The sequence below is a fragment of the Plectropomus leopardus genome, chromosome 12 (assembly GCF_026936395.1).
Source record: "Plectropomus leopardus strain MGB_pleo_1.0 chromosome 12, ASM2693639v1, whole genome shotgun sequence".
Taxonomy (NCBI): Eukaryota; Metazoa; Chordata; class Actinopteri; order Perciformes; family Serranidae; genus Plectropomus; species Plectropomus leopardus.
The window spans coordinates 5888437-5904742 of record NC_142187.1 but is presented as its reverse complement, the minus strand read 5'-3'; the positions used below and the strand labels follow the sequence as shown (position 1 = coordinate 5904742).

The window sequence follows — 16306 nt, the reverse complement described above, 5'->3', positions numbered from 1 at the left end:
CTCACATGGGAAACCCAGGGAGGGGGTAGTCGACCTGGCATTTACCTTTGTCTTTGAGAGAGCAAAGCAAATCAGCAGCTCAACCGCAAAACGCCGGCACGCCGTTTGAGAGAAATAGCGAGCCGAAACTCTCAGGAGGGTGGCGGGAAAATGCCAGCTCAGCCCCCTGGGGCTTTTCAGCGCCCACAGAGGCTCCATCTACAATCTGAGCGTAAAGCCTTACCGTCAGCGATGAGGTGCTCCGGCACATGTAGGATTACCCGGACTGAGAGGCTGCAGGACATGTGAGAGGAGTAAACCAGGCCGATCACGCAGCTGATGACACTGATCAAAGTCAGGGTGGTCTTATTGATGGGGCTCCGCGGGGAACCTGCTGCTGGAAACAAACGCACGGGAGGGAGCGGGGGGGTGGGGGTGGGAACAACAAAGAATAAAGACGTGAAGCAGTGACCACTCTATATTCCTCCACAACCTCTGCAAACCATGAACCCTTCCCAACTTGTCAAATACTGCTGCAAAATCCAACATAAAAAGGTATTTTTCACGGCAGTATGATATGCCATCACTTTATAGCGCAGTAGGATGGCATCAGATTGAAACGCCACTGCTATCATCGTAATATAAAGAACAGGGAAGTCTTTATAGGTTGCAGGCAGGGGTGTATGAGTCCAACAAACCCCGGACTTCCACTCGGGAGCCAATTGTTTTCTTCCCCTGTGAAGGATGAGCAAAATATTGATGTTCTTTTCAAAACCACATTTTTGTTGCCTAAACCCGATCATGTGCTTTTGTTGCCAAAACCTAACTATGTTCTTATTTGGCCTGAACCTAACCATCCACTTTTGTTACCTAAACCTAACTATGTGCTTTTTTCACCTGATTCTACCAACAAGCTTTTGTTGCCCCAAACTAACTACACGCTTTTGTTGCCTAAAACTAATGTGCCTTTGTTACCTAAACCTAACTATGTGCTTTTGTTGCCTAAAACAAAACAAGTAACTTTCTTGCCCAAAGCAAACCCATATTGTTGCATAAAACTAACTATGTGCCTTTTTTGCCATCCACTTTTGTTGTGCAAAGAATTAAACATAAATACAAAGATTTTTAAAGACTGTAAGCATATAAGAAGCGGAAACTGTAGATTTCCTGTGAAAATAGAAGTTTTTTTTTGAAAAGACAAAATGCATTTAACAGGTGTAAATTGACACGTGAACAATAGATGCAAGGGATCAATTGGCACTTCATATGTCGACATGAAATCCATCAACCAAGCGGCGATATTTGGTGAGTTGGGATGAGAACGTGTAGCACAAACATACATGCACACAGCCACACACATACTGCTTACACATTGAGTCATTTTGAAAAACAAGCCAAAACATGGACTTAGTGCCCATGAAAAGGACCTTTCGATCAAAAACCTCAAGCCTTTTGGGAGGTTTAGAGTCGGCATAGCTTGGTGGCACAGAAAGGTTTACCTTTGAAGAGTATTAACATCCACACTGGGATGTTCGGCGAAAAAAGGGACATGGGCTGAAATAGAAGTGGTTCAGAGGTTGTTTTGCAACCTCTTTCCTCCACCATTGCTCTCTGCCGGTGTGCGAATGCTTGCTTTATGACGTTCACACCAGAGTCCAACATAGAAAGTGTGAAACGTGACCCAATGGGGCATGCATACATACATGCACACTCACAAAAATCCTGCAGTGACCTTGAATAAAGCTACTCACACTTTGTTTAAAGAGGTTAGCACAAGCAGAATAACTCTAGATTATATTGTCACTTTTAAATTACTTGGGCAGAAACTTTTTCATTCAAAAGCTGCCCAAGGCAATCCTTTAAACAAAAGCCAGAGTAGAAAGCTGACCTATCGTATTATGTAGAAAGTTCAGAAAAAAATGGCTCTTGAGCATAATTCTACCTTTTTTTTCTAAAAAAGTTAATTTTCTCTTATTTTTATGACATTGCAAAAATTATCTCCAGAAGACATTTGGTTATTACATAAAATATATAATTCAATGTTCCTCCCCACCCCCTCCCTCCCCCGCCTCATCACTCGTCTGACTTGAAGAAATCCTTCCGTCATGCCTCATGAATCATTCCTCTCCTCTGGATGTAAACAACATAGTTAGGGCAGCGAGCACCCGCTTCTATTCTTAAGCCTCGCTTTAATTAAAGGTGTTGGCTTCACTTCTGGAGGCATCGCCGTGTTTGTGACACCTGTGCACATGACGCGGGAATAATTGGCTTAGAGGCGCTGTGAAGGCTTGTAACGCCTTCTGACAGCAGCTATTATTTTAGGGCATCGTCTCTTTATTTTTTTTATTTCCATTTTTCCCTGCCTTCTATGTCTCTCTTCCACACCCCATTACTGTACATCAAAGCTGCAAGGACATGGCATGCTGGAAGATAAAGCATGCTGCACCACTTCACTTTGACAGCATTTGCACAGGATCCTCCCCAGAAATAATATTTGGGTGTAATATTATTTCAAAATGTGTTTTTTTTCCCTCAAGTTGTAAGATGCAACAAAATATTAAACGTTGGAAACCTCTGATCTCATTGTCTTGGTTGATTTGACTCAACAAGATTGTATGCAGATGCACTGAGATCAGTGTCACATGCTCACAACACACATTTATGTGCATACTGTGTACACAAATTCCATGTGTTTCTTTTCAGAGTCACGAGCACACACAACACTGGAGCTATCCATCTGGTATATGCACTGTAAAGGTTACTTGTCATGCGTCGTGACGATGGTAAGACCATCAGACGGCGGGATCAACTGTCTGTAGGTGTACGAGTCCTCCTTACCCCCTGAGCCCCACGCGCTGTTGGCGTTACCATTTCTCATACCTCGACTCCGCCGGCGACTGCGGTTTGGGTCGGTGTAAAAGGCCAGCTGAGGCTCGCTGTCTGCCTCCGTTCCAGAGTCGCCGTCTGGGTTCAAGAAAGTTGAACCCGCTGTTGGATTCACACATAAAAAATAAAAAAATAAAAATAAAAAATACATCTAGAATAAGGGGAAAAAGTTCTGGGCCAACGGTGTCCTCAAGTTGGCCTCGTAGAGATGGCAGGGAAAGGGCTGCCAGACCCAAAGATGCTGGAGTCAGTGTGGAGACAGATCAGAGCAGAAAAGTTTTCTTCAATCAATAATTGAAACGTGGGCTAATGGAGATGGAAGCCAAGCAGAAAGTTAATCATATATTAAAGAAAAGTTTGAAGACAACTTTTACGCCCTTGGGCATTTTTAGCTTTTGCTTGAGCCATTTCATTTACTGAACCAACAAGAGGACAATATTACAGATCCTTGACTTGGACTGGAAGATCTGTTGTGGCGTCGTCATAGAAAATGAGGTCAGAAAAAAAAAATGTTACCAGCAGATGTAGGTTCAGAAATGTACACAGCTTATTGACTTTAAGATCTTTATAAGTGAATATTTTTTGTGTTGAAGAAGCCCTTGGGGAGAATGCAATTTGTACCTTACCTTGATCCGTTCATTAAAAAATTGACAAGGTTTGCCTTGAAGAGCGAACCTTTCACAGTGGATATTAGAAATATCCACAATGAAAGAAAACTGATACAATAATGTCAAATCAAGTTTGATATGTGTGTTTTAACAAATGTAAAACGGGAAGAATAGCTATTGACTATAAGTGTACACAGCCTGTTTGATATTTATGAATCAGTATTGAAAAAAGATCAGGACTTTTTAAATCACAGAATCTTTTTTTGTGCTGTTGAATAAAATGTATGGTTACAATCTGAAGGACTACACTGTATTGACGTCACTTTTTTGTGCTGCATTGAAATGCCTTTCAGAAGTAGTTATAACTCTTAAACCTGAGCTAATTGATTTTGATTTCTTTCAGAAAAACATGGGAAAAAATGGCAATGAGCAACTGGGGACAATGTACTGCAACTTGCAATAAATTACTAGATTTAGAATATTTAAAAAAAAAAAAAAAAAGGCATGGGAAAAAGATAATGAAGCTGTAATTATAATAATCATAATTTTTCTCATAGCATGAACTTGTTGTAAATTTTTCACTAATTTCCTCATCATCTTCTTGTTGAAATGTTTTTGAAAGAAACCAAGCCAATTTGTTCAGGTTTTAAGGGTTAAAACATACTGATGCTGTGTTTTAGACTCTGTGGCTAAGGATTTCTTCACATCAGCATTTAAAACAGCACATACTTTGGCAGGGTGGCCAAAATCAGTGAATTCGCTCGCAAGGAAATTTACACTCTGTTAGGTATGGGGACCAATGACATGGAAATTCTCGCCATAAACCAACTGAGACCTCTTGACAGTGCTGGCCTCATTCCCAACTTATCAAACCCCGCTTATTGGTCAGTGATTCAAGTGTCACACCGACTCAAAATGATGCTGGCTGGCACCTATTTTGGCAGTATGATATGCCACCAGATGGCCTCAGTTTGAAATGCTGCTGCAAATGACATGATGAAAAGTCTGGAAATGCTGGGAAGTCCCTATGTGATGGACAGGAGGGATGGTGAATGGGTCCAACAGACCCAAGACTTTCACCCAGGAAACTACTGTTCGCTTCATGATTGTTGAGCCAGATTTTCCCACAGAATGAGAATGAACGTGTGGCTGTAGCTGACGTGTTTAAAACCCTGGCTGAGCCAAACCACTGACTGTATGTAACTAAAGAGCAGTAATTGGACATTTCCTGTGAAAACGGAAGTGTATTTTGAATAGACACAGCGCATTTAACAGGTGTTAACCAAAACACTGTCCCAAAATGTCAATGGACAGATACCTAGTGCATCATAGACGTGAACAGCACTGAATAAGTGGCAATGATTGAGTTGGGATGAGGATGAGTTTTTTGGAAGGGGAAAACCCAAAATTTGAGGAAGCTCAAGAAGAACGAGGTTATTGTAGATTAACATATTTGCTGCAGTCCTAATCAGGTTTCATGTAACACTTTTCTGCCAATGTATAAACGAGGGTTGAGCCAAATAATTAAACAAAGCAAACAAGTATCTGGTGCAGGTAATGTACTTTTAACGAGTAACATCCAAGAAAAATATGTCAATATCTATACTTGTGATGAAGGAAAATCCTCTTTTGGGTAGTGTTCATCTTTTCCTTTTGTAATTTAAGTGATATAAAGCTAAACTCCTAAAAAGATTAGTTTAATTTATTTTCTTACAAATTATAAATATAGCAACTTCTGCAACCATATCAGTTCCACGCTGAAAATATCAGCTTCTGGTTATGTCCCTCCCCCTTCCAATGTAGGTCCCACACACTTTTGGGTTAAACTCCATCGATTCCAAATCCAGATACGGATAATATTGTTGGCTGAAAAGATACAGATGATGTATTCCCTCATACCTATTATAAACTACTCCACGAGAGAAAGGAGTAGATGCTAATATGCATAAATAAACTGTATGAACTTACTATGCTCATTAAAGCTCATGACTACTTATTTGTTGTGTATTTACTTCAGTGTAGGTTGTATTATTTCTTTATTTTTGATAAGAATGCAGGTGTTATTTTAAATTATCTAGTTCACCAAATTGTCTGGTCCACTGATGTTCTTAGTTTTTTCTTTTCTTAGTCAGATATGAAATGTCACTGCCACCTGACAGAGTCCTGCATCAAAAAAGAAATGGATTCAGAATTAGAAAACCAACGATGATTCTCATTTTTAAAAACTGTCCCCATCTTTCCCCATTTCTGGTCCCACTGTGGAGGAGCGCTGACATTTAAGTTCACTGAAAAACATGTCGATTTCTTTTACATTTACTCCATCCTTGTTTTTGTCATTGGCTTACAAAGTTGTCAGCATTTTTCAGAAATGCTGCTCAGTTGTGACTTTAAGCTAGACAGATAGACAGATAGTTAGATGGTTAGATAGATAGATAGATAGATTTATTGTCTGTCCCAAACGGTGTCAGAAATTCTCCTTTGACCGGCTCAATACAATACACACAGTTTGCATAAAAACTCAATCAAAACATCTTTCTATGGGCCACGGGCACAAATATGTCAGCACTGCAATTTAGCATACAGCTCTCAAGTGGAATAACACAGTTTATATACTGCTGGTGTAAAGTGCTTGGCACTTGTCCCTGGAGTTTCCATGGAAACACAGGGCCTTTGACTCTTGATATATTGATAAAAAATATCTAAACAATAATGAGAAAATTAATTGCTCCATGTTTATAAAGATGCACGGCGTCAGCAGCTCCTGCTGACAACCTTTCACTTTGCACAAACTAAGGAATGTTTAACCAATCTACTTTACTCGATTACAAGCTCGATTACATAAAAAAGCTTTAAATGGGAGTGCTGTACGGTCTGGTTCTTAATGTCTTATCACAGCTTCAACCTCTCATTCCAACTCTTTTACACTTTCACAGCTTCTCTGTTGATTTATGATCTTTGACCATGATGTAACACAGCCTCTCTGCCTCTATTTGGTCCAACAATAATGTTCTTCAGCAAGTCTCTCTTGATACTTCTTTAAGACTATGCTTGAAACATGTAACACTTCCCTGTCTTAAAATTATAATACATTGTACGAATCTACTGTATATTAACATTGGTGTTTACTCTAAATTAATTTCATAAAATCGAGTTATTATATATAGTTGTTTGGTCTAGAAATGGTTAAAAATGCTGTTCGGTGTTTCCCAGGGTCCAAGATGAAGTCTTTTAATGCCTTTTTTAGTCCATAATGACCCAAATATGTTTTAAAAAAGTAAAAGAGAACTTTTTTTCACATTTAAAGAGCAGAAATCAGAGAATTTCCATTTTTTCCAGTCAATTATAAAATTAATTCATGAATAATTCAACAGCTGGTAAACAATGAATCGTTCTAGCTGCACTGGATAGCAGTAGAAATTAATCATGTTCTACTATGAGTATTATGTCACCAGTTGTTTATTTTTTTATTTTCTTATATTATTCTATATTATTTTAATGTATGCATATATGTTTAATGTATGTATGTATATGTATGTATATATACATATTTATTTATAATTGGTATCAGAGTCAAAGCTTATTATCATGAAAATGTTTTTATAGATTTAACCCTAACTCAGCTGTTTATTCTTTTTATATTTTATTCAGTTCTTTTGATAACCAAAGGAACTAACATGTATAAACAAATCAGACTGGGAAAAAAAAAACGTCACATTTAAGAAAATGGAAGCACCTAATCAGTGTTTTTGTTTGATAAATGACAGATGAATAATTAATCATTTTAATTATATGCGATTGTTTTTCAAATTAAATTACTGACTGACTGTCTGAGAGCTTTTTCAGAAGGTAGGTTTGATGTTATCTTATCTTGAACAGAATATACACCTAAGCATCTCTTTATTTGTGGCATCTTGACCCAGCTTTGTGTTGAACACAGGTGGCAGTACTATAGGTTCGATGTGATATTTTATTACTTACAGGAATATTTTGGGGAAACATGGGGTATTTGACATTGGGGGAGGCTGCAAAAATGAATCCATTTAAAACACATAGATAGAAAACTGACATCCATGTAGTATGTGAGATGGAAAACAAACAGCCAAACACACACAACACATATTTGGCTGAGGTCTTTTGCTGGACAACACCAACATGACTCTTATCTTTTTCAGCACTTTTTCATGATAACAGTCATTAAAAATGCCCATACATGAGCCTTTATAAACACTTTTTTTCCACAGGAAAGAAAGGGCACAGAATAGATGTTTAAAAAAAAAAAACAAAAAAAAAAACACGGGGGGCATGCAAAGCTTTGTTTCGAAGATAATCCCACTCATACCATTTAATCTGTCCCCATTTGGCATTTGGGTAAAATAGTAAATGTCCCTTTCTGTCTTCAATGTAGGAGGCGAGTGAATGGAGCCTGACTGCTCCTTCATTTAAAGCCACAATGCCATTTTAAGCATGAGCCACAAAAACTGCTCTTACAATACAATACGTCTGTAATGCATTTCAGCCGAGTGTGTTTTAGCCGAGGCATTAGCTATATTTAGAGGGCATGTATTGAAGCTTGTCTTACAAGTGTTAGCGGATTGTGAATCACAAAGTGAGGGGGGGAAAATCCATCAAAGCAGCAAAGATTTGCTGCCTCAGCGGGATATACAGTATGTGCACTGAAACAAAATTCATGCTAACGTTGCTCCGTGACAAGAGCTTTAAAAATCCCCAACCAAGACGCAGTGTTTGATTAAACTGGAGAAGATCCCTCGGAAAAAAAATAAAAAATAAAAAAATAATAATAAAAACTGGAGGAATGAAAACACTGTTGGCAGCAATGTCAATGTGACGAACCGGGAAGGCCTTTTTCATGACAGCAGCTTCATCAGCTTTTCATATTGTTGGTTTTAGAACAATATGCGCCGAAGATATGAATGCATAGTGTAAATATTATTGGCAGCCATGACTATCTGACGGCACAGATGTTGCCGTCGCTTTACTTCACAAGTGGGAAGCCTCTTCTGATGACACCATTGTTTCAGCAGCATTTCACACGACTGATTTGATAATAAAGCAATATTCGCTGCACAATTTCCCCTCAGAAATGTTTACTGGCAGGGAACAAAGTCCTCTGGAACATTATTCAGAGTGCTGTTAAAACGCTGCAGCGGAAAGAAGACAAATAAAACCTCCACCCAGTGATTGGAGAAGACAGAGCGAATTCCTCAACGTACAATGTGTTCCAATAACTGTGAAATAAGAACAAGCAAAAGTAGATTTAAAGGGACAGTTCACCCTAAAATTAAAAATGCATATTTTCCATCTTACTTGTGGTGCTATTAATCAGTCTAGATATTTGAGTTGCAGTGTGGGAGATATCGACCCTTGAAATGTCTGCCTTCTCCCTAATATCGTTGAAGTAGATGGCACTCGGCTTGTCATGCCTTGAATGCCAAAAATATATATATATATATGAAAAACTCAACAGCAGTGTCTCTTTTCAGAAATCATGACTCAGACCTCAGACCTTGTGAGCAGTTTAATTTAGGAAGTACTTTCTTTTTACAGAACTACACCGTATAATCATGCAGAAGGTGGTGTGCATCTACTCAGTTATGTTATGTTACGTTGTTGCTACTTATTTTAAACCAAAACATTATGTTTCTTCTTAACCTTACGAAATAGTTTTGTTGCCTAAATTGTAACTGTTTCACGACATTAACCATGGGTCATAATGTGTTTCAGCTGTGCATCACAATTAGAGCATACAGGGTGTCACTGAGATGCCAAGGGGCGTGGCAAAGTGTCGGTTATGTGATGTTCATGTCCTGCTTGGCTGAGCTGCAATGTAAGCTAGATAGATAGATAGAGAAAATTAATCACTTATTCTTAATTAAATAAAAAAAGGTGTTAAATTTAACTAAACTTAAATTTAACTTGGGCTATCTGTACTTTTTAGTTTTGGTTGCTGTGCTGAAAAAAAATCCACTTGATGTCATGGTCTGCTCTGTGGGATCTGTGTGGTGGGAGTTTCAATTATAAAAAAGCATATTTTTCTGCATGTTATAGCTTCAGAGGTCTTACAGAACAAATCCATGTAAATGTATACAAAGACAAAAGTCTAACAAGGGTCAAATAATCTGTTAAAAAACACTCTTTCAAATTGTTCATTAGTAAAGGCAGTGAAGCTAAGCTAACACAATTTAAAATTGAGTATATATATATATATATATATATATATATATATATATATATATATATATATATATATATATATATATATATATATATATATATAATTGTGTAAGGTTGATAGAGATAGTCATGTAAATGAAAAAAAAAAGTTTTATGAAATAGAAAATAATGATAATAACATACATTTAATGTTATCGTTTACATATTTGACGAAAGAAATTATATCATTATGGTTTTTTTACCGCAATAGTAGGTACCGAAATAGTACATCATACATGGAAATAGCACTATTATTGGTAATACTACTAATTCCATGGTCACAAATTGTAACATATTATAGACATTATAGGACAGGACTTGTAATTTTGAGTGTTTTTTTTTCTTTCTGTTTCTAACATTACCATCTCCACAGTTTTGTAGAGGCCTTTATTTAAAAAAAAACTATGGTGTCTGTTAAAAATAATGGTCATAAAATAGGAATGTTTTTGTTATTCTAGCCCCAAGGGGAAAAAATCGTTTTGTTGAATTGTTTTTTCTTAGTGAGGGTTAAAAATATTGCACCAAAAATGTAACTAAACTATGCAACTATGGTGGAACAGAGACACAATGTGGGGAGTGGAGGAAAAGTGACTCATCAGTTTAGAAAACGTATGTTTTCTCCTTGGAGTTCTTGATGGGTTCTTAATGGTGAAAACAACATTATGGAGGTGAAAGAGTGACACAGTGGTTCCAGTGCTATTCAAGAACACATATGTAGCAAATCCATCTCCACTTCAAAGAATGAAGGCTTTGAAGGTATAGCTTTCAGAAGACAGTCAGCTACCAAGGCTACTTGAGACACTGCTAACGAGACACTGGCTTTACAGACACCAAATAATATTGTTGTGTTTCTAATGCTGTGCCTTAAGGCTGAATGGCTAATGAAATGGTGAATTTTAAGAGCAAGATCCAGCAAGCTCGATGGCGACTTTTTACAATTAGCTGACCAATGACCTCCTAAAGTAAAAATTACTGGTAAACTTCACTTTAAGGAATATCTGTCTCAAGGCACAGCGTTTGGCCACATTTGAACAAGATTTTGGAACAGGACAGTTTGTTCAAATATCTTCAGTGATGAAATGCAGACCTCAAAGTTAGACTGCCCTGATTTGGGACACAGATCACGTAAGAGTGTGTCCCCTAGACTGAGGGGGGCCAACGAGAGTACAGACTCAGCTGAAGGAGTAAACCAAGCTAAAGAACTCAGAGGCAAAAATGTAAGAGCTAGAAACTTAGATATTAAAAATCAGCCAGTATTAAGAAACTGTCCCGTGTAGGCAGGATCAGTGACAGGAGCACTGCAACACCATCTATAAAACTGACACTCTTGTGTAGTCCACAGGCAAATAAAACACAATGATTTGCACTTTCATTAGGTAAGTACCTAAAATCTGTCTGAATAAGTACAAATCCATGTGAGAGCTTTCAGAGTTATTTTTAATCAAAACAGTCCCTTAATGAAGAAAGACGTAACCTAACAGTGATGCGTGAACATGTAGCTCAAAGCACTGCCGTGCCTAATTACATCCTCACTAGCATGGCTGTAGGCTCTTAAGCTGCCAGTCAATTCATAATGTCTGACATGCCTATCTCAAAAAAACATTAAAGCCACTATTTTACTTTTAGAGTAATTATGCCATTTTACTCGAGAAACACTTGAGAAAACATTTTGTTTATTGAAATATGAGCCAATCTCACCAAAAATCAGCGCACACAGTCATTTTCAGCCTCTTTATTTCAGTGATGCTTGGTCAGATGTTAAAGTCATTGTTTGTATTCAGTTCTAATAGCAAAAACTTGTAACTATCACTCAGCGATGAGATCATCCTAACTAAACCACCTGTTTTTTTGGGGGAGCCATTTCCTTATAATTTCTGAGTTCACTACTTCAGGAATCGAGGCTTTTCAGTGGCTCTCTAAACACTTAAGAAGAGCAGAGCTGTCAAGGACGGCTTTGAGGCTGCGTGAGTTTCAGAGAAGAGAGAGCATAAAAGAACTGTTGGCTACAATGTAATAGTACTACACTGGAATAACTTTAGAGTGGTTCACAGTGCAACAGCATGTATTCTCTTTGTGATGTGCAAGAGGAAAAGTGTTTTTGGAGGTAGTTAAGAGAAAATGTACCTTGCAGCCTTACCTATCACAAAGCTCTGCAGCTGGAAATGACTGAAACGCAACTGTGGCAAAAAGGCATTTGAAAAAATATATCATGCATATCGTGCAAAAGGTGATGTCTGCACATCAGCTATGAAGGTTTACGACATTGTTGTCCAATTAGTGGGAAATGAGATGCTTTCCACAGTATCACAGGTTGAGCGTGGTGCTCACATGTAGTTAAGTTTGGTAATAGGACCAGGGATGTCTACATTTTCTTTTTCTGTCTGTATAGAATTTGAAATATAACGCTGTGTCCCCGCCTGGCTTACAGCAGAGAATAAAAGTGCCTCCTGAGGAATTAAGACTAAATCTCACACAGCAGGTTTGCGTCAGTTTTCACTGTTAAACCAAAGCCAAAAGGTGCTGCGCTCACCGCTCCCATGAAAACAAGACAGGCCCCTCGAAGCATTCACTGTGTGATGTTCACCCCCCGACTCAGCATGCACAGCAGGAACAAGTGCTTCTTAATAAACCAAAAAAAAGTTGCCCAGTGTGCCACGTCTTTATAAATATGGAAGATTGCTAGAGCTGAGTGTTAGAGAAGGTAATGGCACCAGAATGACAATGTGTGCTGACAGAGGAAGCATGGAAACATGACAAATAATTTAACAGAATAACAAAGTCACAGTTACAGATACAACACAAGGTATGTTTACGTGGAGCCTACTAATCTGATTAGAAAAGGTTATAAAGCCGAAACAGATTTAACATGATCCATATAAACACCTCACTCAGCATAGACAGGCCAAATAGATTCAAATGTCAGTCGGTTGCAGAGGGGGAGTTGAGAAAAATTTACATCATGTAAAGGATGAAGCTTATTCATCTGTGGCTGCGTTTTTAATGCTTATGCTTCGTCCTCATGTAAGGAGACATGACGACGTACGTTTCTCAGACAATAAATATCCATTTTAGCTGTTAGTTTGACTTCAGCTTTATTGGGGGCAGAGAAGATGCTCGAGTGGCTCAAGTGACTTGAGTAGCCCCGTAACCATAGTAACTAACTAATTCCTGCCCGGGCGCGCGGGAGGAGAGGGGGAGAGAGCGCTGTGCTGCTGTCAGAAGTTATCCGTTATTTATTTTTCACTGCGAGAAAATGCACTTGTGGCGTTAGAGTGTGTGAAAAGTGTCAACTGCATGTGTCTTGTGCTCAAGAGTCGGCAGCCCTGTCAAGTTACTACAGGCTGATTCATACATTTTGTGCATGTCATACAGCTGCTTCGATTACATGGAAATCTTCAGATTGATTTATATTAGATTGAAAAAAAAAATAATTACCAAAGCAGTGTGAATTGAAAAAATAAATAAATAACAGATTAAAATCAATACTGTTAATGTTTATCCTTAGTATATAAAAGGTGAGCTTCCTGCTCCAAGACAACAGGCACTAACTCACTTTACAGACAGTAAGTTCCTCTAACAATACATGACAGCTGAGAAAATGTTTCCGGAAAATAAGTGAAGTAAATATGTGGTCAATGCAAATGTGCTGCTGATTATCTCTTAATGATAGTTGATTAAACCATATGTGGTTTTAACTGTATATTGCTGCTGATACTTTATTGAAATTTGAATTTGCATGAGTGACTTTTATACTACTTCCTTCACTTTGATCAAATTCTTAAAAAAATCAGAAAGCTAGTGGATTAAAAATAACACTTAAAAACACTTCTTTTAGCCAACTGCTATATACTGTATATGAAGCAGGAGCATAATCTCACACACCATCCTTCTCAGTAATATTTTTTCTCCCCAGGCAGTTTGGTTGCTGAACAGTTGATGCATCCAAATCAGTGCACATTGTAGCTTGTAGATTCTGTACTTTACATTGCGGGTATTTATTTTGGGATGTGCGCTCTTTATGTAGGCAGAAAGTGACAAGCATTTCGCTGTAATTCATTACACACGACAATAAACTTGAATTTGATGTACAATGGAGAAAAATAATTTAACTAATGTGTGCCCATGAGGTAAATCAATAGAACTTGTTTATTATATTATTATAGAAGTTGCTTATTATGATTATATGACCTATTTGTGCAAAGCGAACTGCATGAAATCCAACAGACAGCATTACTGTTTTCTAAAATGTTCAGTGTAGCATCATTTCTATCCAATAAAAAAGGGTTCCAAGGACAAATGCATTGAATGTGATGTTTAATATTAACTGCAATACCAAAATAGCATGCCACTCACATTCTTTGTGCACCTCCCTTTTTGTTGTGGCCACATCCACATGAAACCTGTGTTTTTCCTGTTACAGTATGGTAATGATGGTTAACATTAATGCAAAAATAAACAGCAAATTGGCAATGAAGATTAAGTGTTCAAAGTACTGTTTAACTGACTGTTCTGTTAACAAACAAACTAAGTAATGCAAGAGCACAATTTGGCAAGCAGATTGTTGTTATTATTTTAATCAATATGCAGAATTTTGCCCTTCTATGACACTTGCTGGGCTCTCCACAAAGAAGAGAATATGATGTGGTAATAATAAGAGTGGACGTACAGATGCCAGTATTGCTGGGTTTATGAACAATTCATCTTAGGTTTGAGGAAACTGTTGAGGATCTGAGTGGCAAGAGAATGAAATTAAAACCGTAATTAAAAGTTTTCCTCATACAGCTTACAATAATGATTTGGCAGCATCCTTCACTTTGTTTTAATTAACTATTGGGAGTGTGAACAAATTCAACAGTGCAATATGTGACAGTATTCCTTTTTTTCATCTGGGCACCAAACGATGGCTCCTGATGAGTGTTATGGCAAGGAGGGCTCAAGACTCAACAATGCTTCATTAACATTGTCCCCCAAGAAGACATTAATCAGGTATGGAATTCTGCAAGTTTATCCACACTAAATGCACTCTGTATACACCCTCTGAATCCAAGATATTTCAGTCAAATTCAATTTTCATATGTAAATATTTTGACACGTTTCGTATTTCCAGATTTTCTCCTTGACAATAACTGTTGATGTTATTGCAGGATCCCAGATGTTTGCCAGCATTTGCAAAATATCTGCAAAATTTAATTGCTGGTGTGGTAATTTGCAAACAAAAACCCATTGTCTCAGCGTTGCAGCCTGAAGACAAGACAATATTTTGGGTGATTGTTGTCATGCCAGTAACGTTTCTGCCAGGATTGTGACACAAAAGAATTAATCAACCCAAAATATAAAAGATAATAGGATACTTCTGTCTTGAATACCAAGGACAACAATCACTTTTGTGCAAGAGACAAAAGAGGGGAGAATGGAAACGGAAACCTACAAAGGAGAGAGGTACTAATACAGTAGATAAAAGATGAATTTGAAGGTTTTTAAGAATTGCCAACAGATGGTACCTGTTGCCTCTGTCTAAGAAAGAAGGCAAGTCATTTTCCCTGGATTGCGTCAGCGGAACATTCATTCCAATTATTCTATTATTGTGTTGACTCTGACATTGAAAAGTATAGGACAAAGGCCATGGGAGTAAATGTTGAAATTCAAATTGAATAATAACATATTGTATGTAATTAAAGGAAATGCTCCAATAGACACTGTGGAATTGATCCACTTTTCAAGCAGCAAAAGTATATCAGGTGCTGCATGACAGGCTAATTTAAATTTCATACATGTGAAGTATTCGAGGTTGGAAATAACATGTGTCAAGAGCAGAATACTACCAGTGTTATCCTGGGAAAAGAAACACATTGTGACTTGCCATAGCAAAAAAACACTTATGTAACCAATTATATTAATGCCAGTTGCATCGGTTTACCAGTTTCAAGGTCCTTGTAAACGTAATGGATTACATCCTACATCTGTTTAGACAGATACTTGCTGGTATCATCTGCATACAATAAAATACCTACTGTGACAACAAACACTGTCTTCCTAAGCAGCTTAATGACAATTATTCAGAGCTTTGATTAGTTACATTATGACCAACAACTAACCAATTCAAACAAAGAAAGCTTAGAGCTGGAACCGACCGTTTTTGTCTGCTGCTGTGTAACAATAAATAGTTTACTATAACAATTAATCGATAACAGAAGCTAAGGACAACACAGTGACAGCATGCACAGCATTTCAAATAAATAAATAAAGGTTCAGACTAAATAATGCTTTCTGTAGACAGTTGAGCATGGCCAATGCACACAACAGTTACTTCTAATGTTAGCCAGTAAGCCTCCTTGCATCTTCTGACTCTCCTTGTGACACTTAAGCAGAACCAAGAAAATTATCCAGTGTCTTGATCCTGAAAAGTTGTTATTTCTAATTTCATCTTATTTGTTTCATGCCAATAAGTGTGTACTTTTATCCAAATTCCTTTTTAATAGCAATGGACAACAGCCCCAGATGCCAAAAGTCTCCACAGGGGGGCGCAAGAGGATGGAATGGGGGGCTAAGACATGCACAATGAGAGACATTATACTAAGATTCAGTGTATTGTGACTTTGAGT

The 16306-nt window shown here is 37.7% G+C and overlaps 1 protein-coding gene across 2 annotated transcripts in view; it reads right to left on the bottom strand.

The window, feature by feature from the left end:
- Positions 1-16306, bottom strand: part of astn1 (astrotactin 1) — a 513900-nt gene that overhangs the window by 374273 nt on the left and 123321 nt on the right. Inside the window, exons 8-9 of one of the 2 annotated variants that reach the window (XM_088085587.1) lie at positions 2860-2967; positions 224-373 (exon numbers count right to left, since the gene is read on the bottom strand). In XM_088085587.1, the coding sequence (XP_087941713.1) occupies positions 224-373; positions 2860-2967 (258 nt within the window). Of the gene's footprint in view, positions 1-223; positions 374-2817; positions 2968-16306 lie in introns of both variants that reach the window. The other variant, XM_042497522.2, reaches the window with a different exon arrangement.